The sequence below is a fragment of the Lethenteron reissneri genome, chromosome 10 (assembly GCF_015708825.2).
Source record: "Lethenteron reissneri isolate LAM-NWPU_2019-01 chromosome 10, ASM1570882v1, whole genome shotgun sequence".
In the NCBI taxonomy this organism is placed as follows: Eukaryota; Metazoa; Chordata; class Hyperoartia; order Petromyzontiformes; family Petromyzontidae; genus Lethenteron; species Lethenteron reissneri.
In genome coordinates, this window is record NC_083788.1 from 3,693,143 (window position 1) to 3,709,688 (window position 16,546).

The window sequence follows — 16,546 nt, forward strand, 5'->3', positions numbered from 1 at the left end:
ATGTCTGACCGCCCCCCTCCTCCACTAGGTGCGTGACTCACTCATCTACTCACAACCCGTTCTACCCACTCACCCACCCAAACCTCGCTCAACCACTCACCCCGCTCACTCAACCACTCACCCCGCTCACACCTCGCTCACCTCACACTCAAACCACTCACAACCTCGCTCACTCAACCACTCACCCGCTCACTCAACCACACCCGCGCTCACTCAACCATCACCTCGCTCACTAACCACTCACCCCGCTCACTCAACCACTCACCCCGGTCACTCAACCACTCACCCCGCTCACACCTCGCTCACTCATCCACTCAACCACTCACAACCTCGCTCACTCAACAACTCACCGCTCACACCTCGCTCACTCATCCACTCAACCATCACAACCTCGCTCACTCAACCACTCACCCCGCTCACTCACCACTCACCTCGCTCACTCAACACTCGCCTCGCTCACTCAACCACTCACCCCGCTCACTCAACCACTCACCCCGCTCACTCAACCACTCACAACCTCGCTCACTCAACCACTCACCCCGCTCACTAACCACTCACCCGCTCACTCAACCACTCACCTCGCTCGCATTATGGACGGCCCCTCGTGTTGTTATGTTTGTGCGACACAGGCGCTCAAGCACGGAGTCGAGAGTGGATGAGTTATTCTCAGGAATGAGGAGGGGGGGACGGTACAGTAGTAGTAGTTTATTAAAAGGCAAACGGCAGAATGCACCTTTTTGGTCCAAGATAATGTAACATCGTATCGTCATTCAGCATTGTCGAGAACTCATCACTTAAAAAAACACTCTCTCTCCAGAACTCCTCACTCAAACACTCTTCTGCAGACTCACACGAACATCATCAAACACTCTCTCTGCAGACGCATCACACCAGAATCATCACTCAAACACTCTCTCGCAGACGCATCACACCAGAACTCATCACTCAAAACACTCTCTCTGCAGACTCACTTACACCATAACTATCACTCAAACACTCTCTCTGCAGACGCACTCACACCAGAACTCATCACTCAAACACTCTCTCTGCAGACTCACACCAGAAACTCACTCAAACACTCTCTCTCTTGCAGAACTCACGACTCAAACACTCTCTCGCAAGACTCACTCACACCAGAACTCATCACTCAAACACTCTCTCTGCAGACTCACTCACACCCAGAACTCATCACTCAAACACTCTCTCACTCTCTCTGCAGACTCACTCACACCAGAACTCATCACTCAAACACTCTCTCACTCTCTCTGCAGACTCACTCACACCAGAAATCATCACTCAAACATCTCTCACTCTCTCTGCAGACTCACTTACACCAGAACTAATCACTCAAACACTCTCTCTGCAGACGCACTCACACCAGAATCATCACTCAAACACTCTCTCTGCAGACTCACTTACACCAGAACTCATCACTCAAACAGCTCTCTCTCTAGACTCACTCACACCAGAACTCGTCACTCAACACTCTCTCTCTAGACTCATCACACCAGACTCGTCACTCAAACACTCTCTCTCTCTGCAGAACTCACGACTCAAACACTCTCTCTGCAAGACTCACTCACAGCCAGAACTCATCACTCAAACACTCTCTCTGCAGACTCACTCACACCAGAACTCATCACTCAAAAACACTCTCTCACTCTCTCTGCAGACTCCTCAACACCAGAACTCATCACTCAAAACATTCTCTCACTCTCTCTGCAGACTCTCTCACACCAGAACTCCTCACTCAAACACTCTCTCACTCTCTCTGCAGACTCACTTCACACCCAGAACTCGTCACTCAAACACTCTCTCTGCAGGCTCACTTACACCATAACTCATCACTCAAACACTCCTCTCTGCAGGACGAACCTCACACCAGAACTCATCACTCAAACACTCTCTCTGCAAGACTCACTCACACCAGAACTCATCACTCAAACACTCTCTCTGCAGACTCTCTCACACCAGATCTCATCACTCAACACTCTCTCACTCTGCAGAACTCACGACTCAAAACACTCTCTCGCATGACTCACTCACACCAGAACTCATCACCAAACACTCTCTCTGCAAGACCACTCACACCAGAACTCGTCACTCAAACACTCTCTCAGTCTCTCTGCAGACTCACTCACACCAGAAACTCGTCACTCAAACTCTCTCTCTCTCTCTCTGCAGAACTCACGACTCAAAACACTCTCTCTGCAGACTCACACCAGAACTCATCACTCAAACACTCTCTCTGCAGACTCACTCACACCAGAACTCGTCACTCAAACACTCTCCTCTCTCTATGCAGAACTCATCACTCAAACCTCTCTCTTCCAGACTCACTCACACCAGAACTCATCACTCAAACACTCTCTCTGCAGAACTCACGACTCAAACACACTCTCCTCTGCAGACTCACTCACACCAGAACTCATCACTCAAACACTCTCTCTGCAGACTCACTCACACCAGAACTCGTCACTCAAACACTCTCTCTCTCTGCAGAACTCATCACTCAAAACACTCTCTCTCCAGACTCACTCACACCAGAACGCATCACTCAAACACTCTCTCTCTCTGCAGAACTCACGACTCAAAACACTCTCTCTCTGCAGACTCACTCACACCAGAACCGCATCACTCAAACACTCTCTCTCTGCAGAACTCATCACTAAAACACTCTTTCTCCAGACTCACACCAGCACTCATCACTCAAACACTCTCTCTGCAGAACTCACGACTCAAAATACTCTCTCTCCAGACTCACTCACACCAGAACTCATCACTCAAACACTCTCTCTCTCTGCAGAACTCATCACTCAAAACACTCTCTCTGCAGACTCACTCACACCAGAACGCATCACTCAAACACTCTCTCTGCAGAACTCATCACTCAAAACACTCTCTCTGCAGACTCACTCACACCAGAACTCATCACTCAAACACTCTCTCTCTCTCTGCAGAACTCATCACTCAAAACACTCTCTCTGCAGACTCACTCACACCGGAACTCATCACTCAAACACTCTCTCACTCTCTCTGCAGACTCACTCACACCAGAACTCATCACTCAAACACTCTCTCACTCTCTCTGCAGACTCACTCACACCAGAACTCATCACTCAAACACTCTCTCACTCTCTGCAGACTCACTTACACCAGAACTAATCACTCAAACACTCTCTCTGCAGACGCACTCACACCAGAACTCATCACTCAAACACTCTCTCTGCAGACTCACTTACACCAGAACTCATCACTCAAACACTCTCTCTCTAGACTCACTCACACCAGAACTCGTCACTCAAACACTCTCTCTCTAGACTCACTCACACCAGAACTCGTCACTCAAACACTCTCTCTCTCTGCAGAACTCACGACTCAAACACTCTCTCTGCAAGACTCACTCACACCAGAACTCATCACTCAAACACTCTCTCTGCAGACTCACTCACACCAGAACTCATCACTCAAACACTCTCTCACTCTCTCTGCAGACTCACTCACACCAGAACTCATCACTCAAACATTCTCTCACTCTCTCTGCAGACTCTCTCACACCAGAACTCCTCACTCAAACACTCTCTCACTCTCTCTGCAGACTCACTCACACCAGAACTCGTCACTCAAACACTCTCTCTGCAGGCTCACTTACACCAGAACTCATCACTCAAACACTCTCTCTGCAGACGAACTCACACCAGAACTCATAACTCAAACACTCTCTCTGCAAGACTCACTCACACCAGAACTCATCACTCAAACACTCTCTCTGCAGACTCTCTCACACCAGATCTCATCACTCAAACACTCTCTCACTCTGCAGAACTCACGACTCAAAACACTCTCTCTGCAGACTCACTCACACCAGAACTCATCACTCAAACACTCTCTCTGCAAGACTCACTCACACCAGAACTCGTCACTCAAACACTCTCTCAGTCTCTCTGCAGACTCACTCACACCAGAACTCGTCACTCAAACACTCTCTCTCTCTCTCTCTGCAGAACTCACGACTCAAAACACTCTCTCTGCAGACTCACACCAGAACTCATCACTCAAACACTCTCTCTGCAGACTCACTCACACCAGAACTCGTCACTCAAACACTCTCTCTCTATGCAGAACTCATCACTCAAAACAATCTCTCTCCAGACTCACTCACACCAGAACTCATCACTCAAACACTCTCTCTGCAGAACTCACGACTCAAAACACTCTCTCTGCAGACTCACTCACACCAGAACTCATCACTCAAACACTCTCTCTGCAGACTCACTCACACCAGAACTCGTCACTCAAACACTCTCTCTCTCTGCAGAACTCATCACTCAAAACACTCTCTCTCCAGACTCACTCACACCAGAACTCATCACTCAAACACTCTCTCTCTCTGCAGAACTCACGACTCAAAACACTCTCTCTCTGCAGACTCACTCACACCAGAACGCATCACTCAAACACTCTCTCTCTGCAGAACTCATCACTAAAACACTCTTTCTCTAGACTCACACCAGCACTCATCACTCAAACACTCTCTCTGCAGAACTCACGACTCAAAATACTCTCTCTCCAGACTCACTCACACCAGAACTCATCACTCAAACACTCTCTCTCTCTGCAGAACTCATCACTCAAAACACTCTCTCTGCAGACTCACTCACACCAGAACGCATCACTCAAACACTCTCTCTGCAGAACTCATCACTCAAAACACTCTCTCTGCAGACTCACTCACACCAGAACTCATCACTCAAACACTCTCTCTCTCTCTGCAGAACTCATCACTCAAAACACTCTCTCTGCAGACTCACTCACACCGGAACTCATCACTCAAACACTCTCTCTGCAGAACTCACGACTCAAAATACTCTCTCTCCAGACTCACTCACACCAGAACTCATCACTCAAACACTCTCTCTCTCTGCAGAACTCATCACTCAAAACACTCTCTCTGCAGACTCACTCACACCAGAACGCATCACTCAAACACTCTCTCTGCAGAACTCATCACTCAAAACACTCTCTCTGCAGACTCACTCACACCAGAACTCATCACTCAAACACTCTCTCTCTCTCTGCAGAACTCATCACTCAAAACACTCTCTCTGCAGACTCACTCACACCGGAACTCATCACTCAAACACTCTCTCTGCAGAACTCACGACTCAAAATACTCTCTCTCCAGACTCACTCACACCAGAACTCATCACTCAAACACTCTCTCTCTCTGCAGAACTCATCACTCAAAACACTCTCTCTGCAGACTCACTCACACCGGAACTCATCACTCTGCAGTACTGCAGCTAGTGAGTGAGTACTGCTGGTAGTGAGTGAGTACTGCTGGTAGTGAGTGAGTACTGCTGGTAGTGAGTGAGATCTGCAGCTAGTGAGTACTGCTGGTAGTGAGTGAGTACTGCTGGTAGTGAGTGAGTACTGCTGCTAGTGAGTGAGTAATGCTGGTAGTGAGTGAGTACTGCAGCTAGTGAGTGAGTACTGCTGGTAGTGAGTGAGTACTGCTGGTAGTGAGTGAGTACTGCTGCTAGTGAGTGAGTACTGCTGGTAGTGAGTGAGTACTGCAGGTAGTGAGTGAGTACTGCTGGTAGTGAGTGAGTACTGCTGGTAGTGAGTGAGTACTGCTGGTAGTGAGTGAGTGAGATCTGCTGGTAGTGAGTGAGTACTGCTGGTAGTGAGTGAGTACTGCAGCTAGTGAGTGAGTACTGCTGGTAGTGAGTACTGCAGCTAGTGAGTGAGTACTGCTGGTAGTGAGTGAGTACTGCAGCTAGTGAGTGAGTACTGCAGCTAGTGAGTGAGTACTGCTGGTAGTGAGTGAGTACTGCAGCTAGTGAGTCAGTGAGTACTGCAGCTAGTGAGTGAGTGAGTACTGCTGGTAGTGAGTGAGTACTGCTGGTAGTCAGTGAGTACTGCTGGTAGTGAGTGAGTACTGCTGGTAGTGAGTGAGTACTGCAGTGAGTGAGTGAGATCTGCTGGTAGTGAGTGAGTACTGCAGCTAGTGAGTGAGTACTGCTGGTAGTGAGTGAGTACTGCAGCTAGTGAGTGAGTACTGCTGCTAGTGAGTGAGTACTGCTGGTAGTGAGTGAATACTGCTGGTAGTGAGTGAGTACTGCTGCTAGTGAGTGAGTACTGCAGCTAGTGAGTGAGTACTGCAGTGAGTGAGTGAGTACTGCTGGTAGTGAGTGAGTACTGCAGCTAGTGAGTGAGTACTGCTGGTAGTGAGTGAGTACTGCTGGTAGTGAGTGAGTACTGCAGCTAGTGAGTGAGTACTGCTGGTAGTGAGTGAGTACTGCTGGTAGTGAGTGAGTACTGCTGGTAGTGAGTGAGTACTGCAGCTAGTGAGTGAGTACTGCAGCTAGTGAGTGAGTACTGCTGGTAGTGAGTGAGTACTGCTGGTAGTGAGTACTGCTGGTAGTGAGTGAGTGAGATCTGCTGGTAGTGAGTGAGTACTGCTGGTAGTGAGTGAGTACTGCAGCTAGTGAGTGAGTACTGCTGGTAGTGAGTACTGCAGCTAGTGAGTGAGTACTGCTGGTAGTGAGTGAGTACTGCAGCTAGTGAGTGAGTACTGCAGCTAGTGAGTGAGTACTGCAGCTAGTGAGTCAGTGAGTACTGCAGCTAGTGAGTGAGTGAGTACTGCTGGTAGTGAGTGAGTACTGCTGGTAGTGAGTGAGTACTGCAGCTAGTGAGTGAGTACTGTTGGTAGTGAGTGAGTACTGCTGGTAGTGAGTGAGTACTGCAGCTAGTGAGTCAGTGAGTACTGCAGCTAGTGAGTGAGTGAGTACTGCTGGTAGTGAGTGAGTACTGCTGGTAGTGAGTGAGTACTGCAGCTAGTGAGTGAGTACTGCTGGTAGTGAGTCAGTGAGTCGACCAGAAGGACGCTCCTCACCCCCACTCAGCATTTCGTCTCCCGGTCGCTGCTATCACACCTTCCCACCATGACCCCCCCGTGTGACCCCCCATGTGACCCCCCGTGTGACCCCCCGTGTGACCTCGCGTGTGACCCCACGTGTGACCCCGCGTGTGACCCCGCGCGGGGATCCGCACCGTCCGTGAGGTCCTCGTAGGAGCGGGCGCGGGTCCCCTCCGACCCCTGCGAGCCCTCCGCCCCGGGGTCCTCGGGGATGGTCTGCATCTCCGCGGAGGGCTGCTGCAGCTGCTGCTGCGGTGGTGGGGGGCCCGCGTAGCCGTGGAGATGGTGGTGGTGGGCAGTGCCCCCCCCCCCGTAGCCGTAGTAGGGGGGCCCTGGAGTGCGGCTCTGCGGAGTCTGGAGGATGCAGTTTCGCCGGACGACGCGGAACGGTGCCGAGTCGCTGCTGTTCAGCTCGGCAGTCTGGAGGTCCCGGGAGACAAAAGTGTCGTTGGTGAGCTGGCACACGAGGGGGGGGGGGGGGGGTGGCCAGCAGCATGCCCGGCCGCCTTTGTCTCTCCCACCCCCCTCCCCGTGGCGATGTTTTTACACGCCGCACCAGGTACTCATTTGAGGCTGAGTCGACCTAGGGGAGGCCCAGGACCGGTTCTGATAATCGTCACTGGGTGTTGGCCGTGAGCGGGAATGAAACGCGGGTCGCTGGGGCTGTAATAATCACTGCACTGCTGCTCCACCCCTTGATCACGGGGACTCACGCACACAGACACGCACACACGCACGCATACACACAACACACGCACACATCGCACACACATACACACGCACACACACTCGCACACGCACACACACGCACACACATGCACACACACTCGCACACACATGCATACACACACGCACACACACTCGCACACACATGCACACACACACGCATACACACACGCACACACTCACGCACACAGACACGCACACACACACGCATACACACACTCGCACACACATGCACACACACGCACACACGTACGCACACACACACACGCGCACGCGCACACGCGCACAGACACACACACGCACACACGCACGCACACATGCACGCACACAGGCGCACACGCGCACGCACACACGCACGCACACAGGCGCACACGCACACACACGCGCACACACACGCACACACACGCACACACACGCACACACACAGGCATGGGCACGCACGGTGGCGAGCTGTGAACTCTCTCGCCAGCTACAAACCACGATGTACCTCACCGATCTCGTCAAGGAGCGTAAACCATCATCACGACAAACTCCGTTCATCCTCGCAGCAGCAGCAGCAGCAACAGCGGCAGCAGCAGCAACAGCGGCAGCAGCAGCAGCAGCAACAGTGGCAGCAGCAGCAACAGCGGCAGCAGCAGCAGCAGCTGCAGCAGCAGCAGCCGCAGCAGCAGCAGCGGCGGCAGCAGCAATAGCAGCAGCAGCAGCGGCAGCAGCAGCAGCAGCTGCAGCAGCAGCAGCAGTAGCAGCAGCAGCAGTAGCAGCGGCAGCGGCAGCAGCCGCAGCACCAGTAGCAGTAGCAGCAGTAGCAGCGGCAGCAGCAGCAGCGGCAGCAGCAGCAGCAGTAGCAGCAGCAGCAGTAGCAGTAGCAGCAGCAACAGCAGCAGCAGCGGCAGCAGCAGCAACAGCAGCAGCAGCCGCAGCAACAGCAGCAGCAGCAGCAGCAGCAACAGCAGCAGCAGCCGCAGCACCAGCAGCAGTAGCAGCAGCAGTAGCAGCAGCGGCACCGGCAGCAGCAGCGGCAGCAGCAGCAGCAGCGGCAGCAGCAGCAGCAGCAGCAGCCGCAGCAGTAGCAGCAGTAGCAGCAGCAGTATCGGCAGCAGCAGCAGTATCAGCAGCAGCAGCAGTAGCAGCTTTTTGCTGCGAGCCATCGAATCAAGATGGCGACCGCGTCACGTGCTTTCGGATGCGTTTCTGCGGCCGTCTGGAACGCTCTTCCTTCTGATATTAGGAATCCACTGGAATTTTGCACTTTGAAATCTAGATTAAAAAGTGGCGTCTTGAAAACTGCTTCTCATGTTTAGTTTGTTGTCCTTTCCCCGCACGTCCGATTAGCACGGCTGCCGACGTATGGTGCGAAAGAAGTTCAACGTGGTATGCAGGAGGTCGCGGGTTCGATACCGACCCTGACGCCTGTTCTCTCTCTCTCCCCCTGCGATCGTGTGGATTTTTACCTCCGATTCCTCCGGTTTTTCTCTTTCACATTTAGAATCAACATCGCCGCGCGTTTAGAGTGTTTGGCTGCTGTAAATCGCCATGCGATAAGCCACTTCCTTGAGCTACCATTTGTGGCCAGACGTGGACATTGTGGACCCCACTGGTGAGAGACGTGGACATTGTGGACCCCCCACTGGTGAGAGAAACTTGGACATTGTGGACCCCACTGGTGAGAGACGTGGACATTGTGGACCCCACTGGTGAGAGAGACGTGGACATTGTGGACCCCACTGATGAGAGATGTGGACATTGTGGACCCCACTGGTGAGAGAGACGTGGACATTGTGGACCCCACTGGTGAGAGACGTGGACATTGTGGACCCCACTGGTGAGAGATGTGGACATTGTGGACCCCACTGGTGAGAGAGACGTGGGCATTGTGGACCCCACTGGTGAGAGAGACATGGACATTGTGGACCCACTGGTGAGAGAGACGTGGACATTGTGGACCCACTGGTGAGGGAGACGTTGACATTGTGGACCCACTGGTGAGAGATGTGGACATTGTGGACCCACTGGTGAGAGAGACGTGGACATTGTGGACCCACTGGTGAGAGAGACGTGGACATTGTGGACCCCACTGGTGAGAGAGACGTGGACATTGTGGACCCCACTGGTGAGAGAGACGTGGACATTGTGGACCCCACTGGTGAGAGACGTGGACATTGTGGACCCCACTGGTGAGAGAGACGTGGACATTGTGGACCCCACTGGTGAGAGACGTGGACATTGTGGACCCCACTGGTGAGAGAGACGTGGACATTGTGGACCCCACTGGTGAGAGAGACGTGGACATTGTGGACCCCACTGGTGAGAGACGTGGACATTGTGGACCCCACTGGTGAGAGAGACGTGGACATTGTGGACCCCACTGATGAGAGACGTGGACATTGTGGACCCCACTGGTGAGAGAGACGTGGACATTGTGGACCCCACTGGTGAGAGAGACGTGGGCATTGTGGACCCCACTGATGAGAGACGTGGACATTGTGGACCCCACTGGTGAGAGAGACGTGGACATTGTGGACCCACTGGTGAGAGAGACGTGGACATTGTGGACCCACTGGTGAGAGATGTGGACATTGTGGACCCACTGGTGAGGGAGACGTGGACATTGTGGACCCCACTGGTGAGAGAGACGTGGACATTGTGGACCCCACTGGTGAGAGAAACTTGGACATTGTGGACCCACTGGTGAGAGAGACGTGGACATTGTGGACCCCACTGGTGAGAGAGACGTGGACATTGTGGACCCACTGGTGAGAGATGTGGACATTGTGGACCCCACTGGTGAGAGAGACATGGACATTGTGGACCCACTGGTGAGAGAGACGTGGACATTGTGGACCCCACTGGTGAGAGAGACGTGGACATTGTGGAACCCACTGGTGAGAGATGTGGACATTGTGGACCCACTGGTGAGAGAGACGTGGACATTGTGGACCCCACTGATGAGAGATGTGGACATTGTGGACCCCACTGGTGAGAGAGACGTGGACATTGTGGACCCACTGGTGAGAGAGACGTGGACATTGTGGACCCACTGGTGAGAGAGACGTGGACATTGTAGACCCACTGGTGAGAGATGTGGACATTGTGGACCCCACTGATGAGAGAGACGTGGACATTGTGGACCCACTGGTGAGAGAGACGTGGACATTGTGGACCCCACTGGTGAGAGAGACGTGGACATTGTGGACCCACTGATGAGAGATGTGGACATTGTGGACCCCACTGGTGAGAGAGACGTGGACATTGTGGACCCACTGATGAGAGACGTGGACATTGTGGACCCCACTGGTGAGAGAGACGTGGACATTGTGGACCCCACTGGTGAGAGAGACGTGGACATTGTGGACCCACTGATGAGAGACGTGGACATTGTGGACCCCACTGGTGAGAGAGACGTGGACATTGTGGACCCACTGGTGAGAGAGACGTGGACATTGTGGACCCCACTGGTGAGAGACGTGGACATTGTGGACCCCACTGATGAGAGACGTGGACATTGTGGACCCACTGGTGAGAGAGACGTGGACATTGTGGACCCACTGGTGAGGGATGTGGACATTGTGGACCCCACTGGTGAGAGAGACATGGACATTGTGGACCCACTGGTGAGAGAGACGTGGACATTGTGGACCCACTGGTGAGGGAGACGTTGACATTGTGGACCCACTGGTGAGAGATGTGGACATTGTGGACCCACTGGTGAGAGAGACGTGGACATTGTGGACCCACTGGTGAGAGAGACGTGGACATTGTGGACCCCACTGGTGAGAGAGACGTGGACATTGTGGACCCCACTGGTGAGAGAGACGTGGACATTGTGGACCCCACTGGTGAGAGAGACGTGGACATTGTGGACCCCACTGGTGAGAGACGTGGACATTGTGGACCCCACTGGTGAGAGAGACGTGGACATTGTGGAACCCACTGGTGAGAGAGACGTGGACATTGTGGATCCCACTGGTGAGAGAGATGTGGACATTGTGGACCCCACTGGTGAGAGAGACGTGGACATTGTGGACCCCACTGGTGAGAGAGACGTGGACATTGTGGACCCACTGGTGAGAGAGACGTGGACATTGTGGACCCCACTGGTGAGAGAGACGTGGACGTTGTGGACCCCACTGGTGAGAGAGACGTGGACATTGTGGACCCACTGGTGAGAGAGACGTGGACATTGTGGACCCCACTGGTGAGAGACGTGGACATTGTGGACCCCACTGGTGAGTGAGACGTGGACATTGTGGACCCACTGGTGAGAGAGACGTGGACATTGTGGACCCATTGGTGAGAGAGACGTGGACATTGTGGACCCATTGGTGAGAGAGACGTGGACATTGTGGGCCCACTGGTGAGAGAGACGTGGACATTGTGGACCCCACTGGTGAGAGACGTGGACATTGTGGACCCATTGGTGAGAGAGACGTGGACATTGTGGGCCCACTGGTGAGAGAGACGTGGACATTGTGGACCCACTGGTGAGAGACGTGGACATTGTGGACCCACTGGTGAGAGACGTGGACATTGTGGACCCACTGGTGAGAGATGTGGACATTGTGGACCCCACTGGTGAGAGACGTGGACATTGTGGACCCACTGGTGAGAGAGACGTGGACATTGTGGACCCCACTGGTGAGAGAGACGTGGACATTGTGGACCCCACTGGTGAGAGACGTGGACATTGTGGACCCACTGGTGAGAGAGACGTGGACATTGTGGACCCCACTGGTGAGAGAGACTTGGACATTGTGGACCCCGCTGATGAGAGAGACGTGGACATTGTGGACCCCACTGGTGAGAGACGTGGACATTGTGGACCCCACTGGTGAGAGAGACGTGGACATTGTGGACCCCGCTGATGAGAGAGACGTGGACATTGTGGACCCCACTGGTGAGAGACGTGGACATTGTGGACCCATTGGTGAGAGAGACGTGGACATTGTGGGCCCACTGGTGAGAGAGACGTGGACATTGTGGACCCCACTGGTGAGAGAGACGTGGACATTGTGGACCCCACTGGTGAGAGAGACGTGGACATTGTGGACCCACTGGTGAGAGAGACGTGGACATTGTGGACCCCACTGGTGAGAGACGTGGACATTGTAGACCCCACTGGTGAGAGAGACGTGGACATTGTGGACCCACTGGTGAGAGAGACATGGACATTGTGGACCCCACTGGTGAGAGACGTGGACATTGTGGGCCCACTGGTGAGAGAGACGTGGACATTGTGGACCCACTGGTGAGAGAGACGTGGACATTGTGGACCCCACTGGTGAGAGACGTGGACATTGTGGGCCCACTGGTGAGAGAGACGTGGACATTGTGGACCCACTGGTGAGAGAGACGTGGACATTGTGGGCCCACTGGTGAGAGACGTGGACATTGTGGACCCCACTGGTGAGAGAGACGTGGACATTGTGGACCCACTGGTGAGAGAGACGTGGACATTGTGGACCCCACTGGTGAGAGACGTGGACATTGTAGACCCCACTGGTGAGAGAGACGTGGACATTGTGGACCCACTGGTGAGAGAGACATGGACATTGTGGACCCCACTGGTGAGAGACGTGGACATTGTGGACCCCACTGGTGAGAGAGACGTGGACATTGTGGACCCCACTGGTGAGAGACGTGGACATTGTGGACCCCACTGGTGAGAGACGTGGACATTGTGGACCCCACTGGTGCGAGAGACGTGGACATTGTGGACCCCACTGGTGAGTGGGACGTGGACATTGTGGACCCCACTGGTGAGAGACGTGAACATTGTGGACCCCACTGGCGAGAGAGACATGGACATTGTGGACCCCACTGGTGAGTGAGACGTGGACATTGTGGACCCCACTGGTGAGAGAGACATGGACATTGTGGACCCCACTGGTGAGAGAGACGTGGACATTGTGGACCCCACTGGTGAGAGACGTGGACATTGTGGACACCACTGGTGAGAGAGACGTGGACATTGTGGACCCCACTGGTGAGAGACGTGGACATTGTGGACCCCACTGGTGAGAGAGACGTGGACATTGTGGACCCACTGGTGAGAGAGACGTGGACATTGTGGACCCCACTGGTGAGAGAGACGTGGACATTGTGGATCCCACTGGTGAGAGAGATGTGGACATTGTGGACCCCACTGGTGAGAGAGACGTGGACATTGTGGACCCACTGGTGAGAGACGTGGACATTGTGGACCCCACTGGCGAGAGACGTGGACATTGTGGACCCCACTGGTGAGAGACGTGGACATTGTGGACCCCACTGGCGAGAGACGTGGACATTGTGGACCCCACTGGTGAGAGAGATGTGGACATTGTGGACCCCACTGGTGAGAGAGACGTGGACATTGTGGACCCCACTGGTGAGAGACGTGGACATTGTGGACCCCACTGGTGAGAGAGACGTGGACATTGTGGACCCCACTGGTGAGAGAGACGTGGACGTTGTGGACCCCACTGGTGAGAGACGTGGACATTGTGGACCCCACTGGCGAGAGACGTGGACATTGTGGACCCCACTGGTGAGAGAGATGTGGACATTGTGGACCCCACTGGTGAGAGAGACGTGGACATTGTGGACCCCACTGGTGAGAGACGTGGACATTGTGGACCCCACTGGTGAGAGAGACGTGGACATTGTGGACCCCACTGGTGAGAGAGACGTGGACGTTGTGGACCCCACTGGTGAGAGACGTGGACATTGTGGACCCCACTGGTGAGAGAGACGTGGACATTGTGGACCCCACTGGTGAGAGAGACGTGGACGTTGTGGACCCCACTGGTGAGAGAGACGTGGACATTGTGGACCCCACTGGTGAGAGAGACGTGGACGTTGTGGACCCACTGGTGAGAGAGACGTGGACATTGTGGACCCACTGGTGAGAGAGACGTGGACATTGTGGACCCCACTGGTGAGAGACGTGGACATTGTGGACCCCACTGGTGAGAGAGACGTGGACATTGTGGACCCCACTGGTGAGAGAGACGTGGACATTGTGGACCCCACTGGTGAGAGAGACGTGGACATTGTAGACCCACTGGTGAGAGACGTGGACATTGTGGACCCCACTGGTGAGAGAGACGTGGACATTGTGGACCCCACTGGTGAGAGACGTGGACATTGTAGACCCACTGGTGAGAGACGTGGACATTGTGGACCCCACTGGTGAGAGAGACGTGGACATTGTGGACCCCACTGGTGAGAGAGACGTGGACATTGTGGACCCACTGGTGAGAGATGTGGACATTGTGGATCCCACTGGTGAGAGAGACGTGGACATTGTGGACCCCACTGGTGAGAGACGTGGACATTGTAGACCCACTGGTGAGAGACGTGGACATTGTGGACCCCACTGGTGAGAGAGACGTGGACATTGTGGACCCCACTGGTGAGAGAGACGTGGACATTGTGGACCCACTGGTGAGAGATGTGGACATTGTGGACCCCACTGGTGAGAGAGACGTGGACATTGTGGACCCACTGGTGAGAGAGACGTGGACATTGTGGACCCCACTGGTGAGAGAGACGTGGACATTGTGGACCCACTGGTGAGAGAGACATGGACATTGTGGACCCCACTGGTGAGACAGATGTGGAGGTTGTCTGGGCATTGCGATGCTTCTGGCCGCCGCACGCGATGAAAGCTGCGGGTGACTCACGCTCGCCGGCAGGAAGTGCATGACCTTGCTTTCCTCAAATTGGCGGTCGAGTTTCTTGTCCTGGATGGGTGCACACAAGCACACACACACACGCACACAAAGACAAAGATCCCCCATATAGCCTTAACAGACTGTAGGGGCAAGTGCTGTTAGCGAGCACCTATGAAGGTCGGAACGGTACACGAGGGGGTGGGTGGCCAGCACCACGCCCGACCGCCTTTGTCTCCCCAGTGGCGATGTTTACACGCCGCACCAGGTACTCATTTGAGGCTGAGTCGACCTAGGGGAGGCCCAGGACCGGTTCAGATAATCGTCACTGGTGTTTGCCGTGAGCGGGAATTGAACCCGGGTCGCCAGGTTCGTAGCGCAGCGCGCTAACCACTACACTACCGCTCCCCATACGCACACATGCACACACACAGATGCACACACACACGCACACACGCACGCACACACGCACACACGCACAGGCGCACACATAAAAAGATCCCCCGTGTCGCCTTAATAAACTCTTGGGCCCAGTGCTGTTATCGAGTGGCGACGATGAAAACGGGCACGGCGCGCGAGGGGGCGGGATGGGCGAGCACCACGCCCCACCGCCTTTGTCTCCCCAGTGGCAAAGTTCACGCATCGCACCAGGTACTCATTTGAGGCCCCAGGACCGGTTTAGACAATCGCTATCACTGTGGTTGGAATCGGATCAGCTGGAAAGTTAATATATTCTTGGTTCTTTCGTTAAAGGTAGAAAACTAAAAAATCTAAAATTAAAAGCAAAGAAGCCACAACGTTTCGATCGCGGCCTTCTTCAGGTGGAGAGAAAAAGGCCGCTTGCGTTGCGATCGAAACGTCACGGAATTTTTTTATTTTAATTTAGATTTTTTTTATATCTACGTGAATTTACCGAAAAAACCAGGAAGCTGAATTCCTGCAGTCACGAAAATTGTAAGTGTAAAGTTATTTTTTTACGGAGTGCAAAGTATAAGAAAGGTAATCAAGTCACTTTAAAAAATTAACATTTTTATGAAACTAAACTATTTTTGATCTTACTACGTAAAGCCCCACTGAGCGATTATCTTATTAAATCCTTTATATTAAGTTCGCGTGCTTGCGTGCTTGCTTGCTTAGGACCGTGCAAATCTTTCGGTCGTTTTTTAACCCACTTCCCGTGATCCAATCGAGCTGACATTTTCCACACAGACTCGTTGTGTGTGACAATTAATTTTCGTGAAATTTT

General features: G+C 53.5%; 1 protein-coding gene across 2 annotated transcripts in view; it reads right to left on the bottom strand.

Moving 5' to 3' along the window:
- Window positions 1–2,408: 2,408 nt before the first annotated feature.
- LOC133340852 (disintegrin and metalloproteinase domain-containing protein 17-like) overlaps window positions 2,409–16,546 on the bottom strand; it is a 38,031-nt gene continuing 23,893 nt past the window's right edge. For both annotated transcript variants that reach the window (XM_061549289.1, XM_061549288.1), the window contains 2 exons: window positions 15,313–15,372; window positions 2,409–7,342 (listed from right to left, as the gene is read on the bottom strand). In XM_061549289.1, coding sequence (XP_061405273.1) covers window positions 6,905–7,342; window positions 15,313–15,372 — 498 coding nt within the window. In that variant the 3' untranslated portion in view covers window positions 2,409–6,904. The remainder of the gene's footprint in view (window positions 7,343–15,312; window positions 15,373–16,546) is intronic.